General features: G+C 47.0%; 1 protein-coding gene across 1 annotated transcript in view; it reads left to right on the top strand.

The window, feature by feature from the left end:
• Skap1 (src kinase associated phosphoprotein 1) overlaps nucleotides 1-6,359 on the top strand; it is a 281,034-nt gene that overhangs the window by 271,238 nt on the left and 3,437 nt on the right. The window contains exon 12 of the mRNA XM_055620131.1: nucleotides 5,481-5,589. Within this exon, the coding sequence (XP_055476106.1) occupies nucleotides 5,481-5,582 (102 nt within the window). The 3' untranslated portion in view covers nucleotides 5,583-5,589. The remainder of the gene's footprint in view (nucleotides 1-5,480; nucleotides 5,590-6,359) is intronic.

Here is a 6,359-nt window from a genome sequence, read left to right on the forward strand (position 1 = left end):
TTGGTTTGGTTTGGTTTGGTTTGGTTTGGTTTGGTTTGGTTTGGTTTAGTCTGGTTTGGTCTGGTTTGGTCTGGTTTGGTTTGGTTTGGTCTGTCTTTCGAGACAGGGTCTATGAAGCCCTGGCTGTCCTGGAACTCACTGTGTTGTGTTCCCTCAACACAGGCTGGCCTCAACCTCACAGAGGTTCGCTTGCCTGCGCCTTCCAAGCACTGGGGCTGACGGTGTGCGCCGCTACACCCGCCTGCTGGTGTCCTTGGTTATTTCCACCTTACCCATCCAGGCAGGGTCTCCCCTTCTGCCTAGAGTGTGCCTGTTGCGCTGGCCTAGCTTGTCATCCCAGTTCTCGGGATCACCTCTTCTGCTGCCCATGTGCTGGGTTACAGTCGGCTGCCATGCCCACTTGGCACTTATTGGACGCTGAAGATGGGAAGTCTGGTCTTCACACTAGCAGGGTGGGTGTGTTCATGTGTGCTTGTGTTTTGTGTTTTGATTTTTTTGGGGGAGTTTGGTTTGATTTTAGGTTTGTTTTGTTGGTGGTGATTTGGCTTTTGTTCTTTCTTTTCTTTTTCATTTTCTTCTTTCTTTCTTTTTTTTTTTTTGAGACAGGGTTTTATTTTGTAGTTCAGAGTGACCTTGAGCTCACAGCAATTTTTACCTCACTCTCTGCAATGCTGGGATTAAAGATATGAGCTATCACACCCAGCTCATTTTTTATCCTTTTAAAACTGAGTCTTGGGGCTGGATAGACGGCTAAGCATTGCCATGGTTGAGAACACCTGCTCTTTTTACAGAGGACCCAAGTTTGGTTCCCAGCAGCCATATAGGGTAGTTTATAGCTGCTTGTAACTCCAGCTCCAAGGGATTCAATATGGAATCCATGGATTCATATGGATTCAATATGGAAGCTCTTCTGGCTTCCATAGGCACATGTGCATAGATAGATAGATGATAGATACACACATACATACACACAGACATAGGTAAGATATGGTGTTTTATATGCTATCACAGTCTTAATGAGCTCCAGGCTAACTAGAGCTAAAAAGTGAGAAACCAAAAGATAACAAAAAAGTCCTTAAAGGCTCGGCTCAGTAGTCACTGTCTCACATCTGTAGCATCTGAGACTTTGCTTAGGAGGTAAGAAGCCATTTGGGATGGGACCACTGTCTCCAAAGGCAGTTGGCCCCTTTCTGCCACAACCAGTTTAATCACTGGGGAGAGAGTATCAAGCTTAGATTCAGTCAGTTGAGAGTGCGAATCCTTATTGTCCCCGTGGCCTCACCCACTCTGTGCTCACTGCCGAGAGTTCAACAATAAACAAAACCAACAAAGGCCAGCACTTGAAACTTCCCATCTGTCCCCATCAGCATTAACTATGAACTTGACATAGCCTAGACCTACCTGGCAGGGTGAGTCTGAATTGAATCATTTTCTTTTTCTTTTTTTTTTTTTCTCTTGAGTTTTCGAGACAGGGTTTCTCTGTGTATCCTTGGCTGTCCTGGACTCACTTTGTAGTCCAGGCTGGCCTTGAACTCACAGCAATCTGACTACCTTTACCTCCTCGAGTGCTGGGATTATAGACATGTACCACCATGCCCAGCTCTGAATAATTTTCAGGTTTATCAGGTTGGTCTGTGGTCATATCTAGGATAGATTATCTTCATAGCACTTTTTTTATGTGTATAAGTGATTTGCCTGCATGTATGTCTGGTGCCTGCAGAGGTCAGAAGAGGGTGTTGGATCTCTTGGAACTGGAGTTATGGACAGTTGTGAGCCACCATGTCGGTGCTAGGAGTCAAACCTGAGTCTTCTGGAAGGACAGCCAGTGCTGTTAACCACTGGGCCATCTCTCCAGCCCTGTTTTGATGGTCTTAGTTGGCATAGGAGGGTACCATCCACAGGCAGTGTTCCTGGACTGTATAAGAAAGCTAGCTACCGTCAGTGAGCCAGCAAGCAGCACTCCTCCATAGCTCCAGCCTTGAGTCCCTGTCCTGACTTCTCACAATCGTGAACCTTAACCCGAAGGTGTAAGATGAAATAGACCCTTTTATCCTTGCCTTAGTTACCGTTCTATCGCTGAGAAGAGACGCCATGGCCAAGACCACTCTTGTAAAGAAAGCATTTAATTAGGGGCATACAGTTTCGAAGGGCTAGTCCATGAGCATCGTGGCAGGAAGTGAGACAAGCAGGGCTCTGGAGCTGGAGCTGAAAGGTTTACATCCTGATCTGCCAGCAGAAAGAGAGAGAGACTGGGCCTGGTTGTAGGCTTTTGAAACCTCAAAGCCTACTCCCAGTGATGCACTTCCTCCAACAAGGCCACGCCTTCTAATGCTTCTCAGTTTATCATGCAAATATAGGAGTTTTCAGGGGGGGACATTCTCAGTCAACCCCCACACTGCCCTAAGTTGCTTTTTAAAAATAATTTATTTATTTTTATTTTTTGTGTATTGATGTTTTGCCTGTCTACATACCTGTGTGGGGGTATTGGATCCTGGAGTTACAGTTGTGAGCACCCACCCATGTGGGTGCCGGGAATTGAACCCAGGTCCATCTGGAAGAGCAGTGAGTGCTCTTAACCGCTAAACTAGCTGTTCAGCGCCCCCCCCCCAGTTGCTCTTGGTTAGAGTATTTTATCTCAGCAACAGAATGAAGTTAGACTATATCTAAGCCAGATGTGGTCGTTAACATCTGTAGTCCCAGGACTCAGGAGGCTGGAGGACCAGGAGTTCAAGGCCAGGCTGGGCTACACAAAAGCCTGTCTGAAGAGTAAAAAGAGAAAGAGAACCTTCCCATCTAACGATAAGCACTGAGACAAAGGCAATATGGCGAATTCTTTTTCTGGGGAAGCACAGGGTACTGGACTCTAGACAATGGGGCCGGGCCCTCAGACACAGTCAGAGTGGCGGGGGATTTGTCTCAGGGCGTGTAACTCGGGAATTGAAATCTGAAGGCTGCTTAGAGCGGAGAAACGGAGGCTATAAAAGTGGAAGAAAGGCTCCAAGCACGAGACAGCCTGTGGCCTGTGGGGGTAGCCTGGGAGAGTTCCGTTTTGCTAAGAAGTTCGATGGCAGCACCAGGCACCGAACAGAACAGGATCACAGGGGCCTCATCATGGCAAGACAAGGGTGTGCTGAGGCCATGTTGCTGTCCCTGGCCTGCACTGCCACCCGAGACGAAGCTGTCATGGCACAGGCAACACCACTCGGAAATCCATGGCGCCTGCTCCCGCTGGCTATAAAAGACAGGAAGCTGCTTTTCCAGTGGTATCTGCAAAATAATGACTGCAGAGTCACAGCTGAGAAAGAGAGCCGGAGAAACCTTCTGTGACAACCCCTACTACCACCCCACCCTGTCCCCATCCTAAAATAAAAATAAAAGAAAAGTAACAGCCTAGACAGGAAGCCATCGAAGAAAAGTCTTAAAAATTGTGATGAGGACCCTGAGGTGTAGCTCTCCACAGTTGATGGCTTCTGGAGGTGGGGTGCAAGTGAGAAAGGGCTCAGTTTCCTTTAAGGGGCTGGCTGCTGGGAGTTTGACCATGCTGCAGTGATTCTATAGGCAACACTTATTGGATTTGTGGGTCTGGGGGGTGGGGGGCTTTTTGGAGAGCGTCACAAGGGTTGGGGAAGACCTGGGAGGACTGGGAAATGAGTGTGATCGGGGTGCATTATGTGAAATTCCCAAATAATCAACAAAAATATTATGCAAAAACATCACCAGTGAAGGCTGGGAAGCCTGTGAGTTAAACATGCCCCCAGACTGATGTATTTTCTCCTGAACCTCAGCCACCAGCTTTGCAAAATATGCGTAGCATCACATTCCCCCACACCCAGTTGAGATAAAGCACTCTCAGCCCTTTTCTTCTTTGCTGCTCTCTGGTCCTGTATTACCTGCCTGTCCTTATTGACATTCCTCCCCACCTCTACCTTCCACTTCCTACCTCTTCTAGGAAAGGAATCTAAGGCTCAGAACACCGTCCATAGAGCGCTTTCTATTGTCCGATTTCTACGGCATCTCTCCCATCCTCACAGCATGGAGAGGGAGATACAGCCCCACTCCTGCAGATCAGGGAGGCGAAACTAGGAGAGCCTGAGGCCACATGGCTGCTAAATGGCCAACTGAGGATTTGCTCCCAGCCTATCTGACTCCAAAGCCCATTACTCTATCCCATAAACTCCCAGGGAGCAAGCAGTGTTCTGACTCATCATTCTGTCCCTTGAGGAAATCCAGATAGCACTTTGCACGAGGAAGATGCCTGATGGATACTATTGATTTGAACTATGACCTGTCACCCTGAACATCTTTAGTGTCCTGGCATTTTAGTTAGTGTGCGACCTTCTCTGAAGAAGCCATGGCATTCACTTGGTTAAAGGGGAGGAATCTAGAAAGATGGCTCAGCATCTCAGAGCACATACCACTCTTCCAGAACTGAGTTTGATTCCCAACGCTCATATCAGGTGGCTCATAACCACCTTTAACTCTAGCCCTAGGAAGATTCCCCCAAGGGCACCTGTACTCGCAAATATCACACATACACACACACAATTAAAAATAATAAAAACCAGTCTTAAAAAAATAATAAAATTTTACACAAAGAAGCCTTGTCTCAAAAACACACACACACATACACACACACACACACAAAAAGAAAATTAAAATTATATTTAAAGAAGAAAAGATGACAGTGATTCATGCCTTTAAACCTGTAATGGTCTATGTAGTGAGTTCCAGGTCAGCCAGGGCTACATAGTAAGACCCTGTCTCAAAAGAAAAAAAAGGAGAAGGAGGAGAGAAAAAGTGAAAGAAAGAAAAAAAAAAAGATTCTTAAAATGAAAAGCATTTGGCGCAATGGTACACACCTGCCATTCCAGCCCTCAGGAGGCTGAGGCAGGAAGAGAGAAAGGTGAAGGCCAACCTGGACTGCACAGTGAATCCCTACCCTAAAAAAACACAGCTGTTAGCGGCTGCAGAGAGGGCTCAGTGGTTAGGAGCACTGACAGCCCTTTTTGGAGAAGCCCTAACCATCATCGTGTCACGAAAGCCTGGAGGATCCAAAGCCCTTATGTGGCCTCCATAGACTATATGTCTGTCTGTCTGTCTGTCTGTCTGTCTGACTGTCTGTCTGTCTGTCTCTCTCTCTCTCTCTTAAACACACACAGAGAGAAAGACTGATACAAAAATACACGTAATTAAAAATTTTAAAAAAATTTAAGCTGTTAGGTTCAGCGGTGGCATCAAGTATGCAAATCAAGCATGCTCAGTCACTGTGCCGACAGGGTGACGGCGAATTGAGCACAGTTGTTTTTCTCCTCTAGATGACGGTTATATAGATGAACGTGCAAAGGCTGCTCACTGTTCATTCTGGCAGCCAGCAAAGAAAGCAGCCCCAGACTCCCCTCCCTGCCCCCACCCTCCAGTCACCGTATGAGGCTTGCGGAAGCCTGTATCCAACCACGACTGTATTATTCTCCCTTTTTCAGGAGTACAACATGTATGGCTGGTGGGTAGGAGAACTGAACAGCCTCGTTGGGATTGTTCCGAAGGACTACCTCACCACCGCCTTTGAGCCGGAAGAACGATGAAAGCCAGGTATCCGAGTCCGCGTCTACGAGCTGCCCTTAGCTGACTGGAGTTTGTCAGCCCGGACTCTGCTTCTCTGTACAGTCATCAGTGAAGCAGCCTTTCCTTCCGCTCCAAAAATGGTGTCAGTAATTCGGAGGAAAGGGAGTGGGTGTGAGCAATAGCATGCATGATTTTTCCTTTATATAGTTATAATTTTTTTAATTGTTTACAGTTTATTCATTTTATGCATGTAGGATTTTTCAAAGATTAAAACATAATAAATAAGCCGGTCATGGTAGCACACACATGCCTGAGATCCCAGCACTGCGCGAGGCAGAGGCAGGCGGATCTCTGTGAGTTGGAGGCCAGCCTGGTCTACAGAGCAAGTCCAGGACAGTCAAGGCTACACAGAGAAACCCTGTCTCGGGAAAAGAAAAAGAAAGTGAAGAAGGAAATGAGAGCCAGGCAGTGGTGACGCAGACCTTTAATCCCAGAGCTACAGAGGCAGAGGCAGGTGGATCTCTTGAGTTTGAGGCCAGCCTGGTCTACAGAGTGAGTTCCAGGACAGCCACGGCTGTTATACGTAGAAACCCTGTCTCAAACAAACAAAAAGAAAGAAAGGAAGGTATGAAGGAAGAAGGGAAGGAAGGAAGGAAGGAAGGAAGGAAGGAAGGAAGGAAGGAAGGAGGGAAGGAAGGAGGGAAGGAAGGAAAAAGGTGAAAAAGGAAGGTAGGAAGGAAAAAGGAAAGAAAGGAAGGAAGGAAGGAAGGAAGGAAGGAAGGAAGGAAGGAAGGAAG

The sequence above is a fragment of the Psammomys obesus genome, unplaced genomic scaffold (assembly GCF_907164565.1).
Source record: "Psammomys obesus unplaced genomic scaffold, mPsaObe1.curated_primary_1811, whole genome shotgun sequence".
NCBI lineage: Eukaryota > Metazoa > Chordata > Mammalia > Rodentia > Muridae > Psammomys > Psammomys obesus.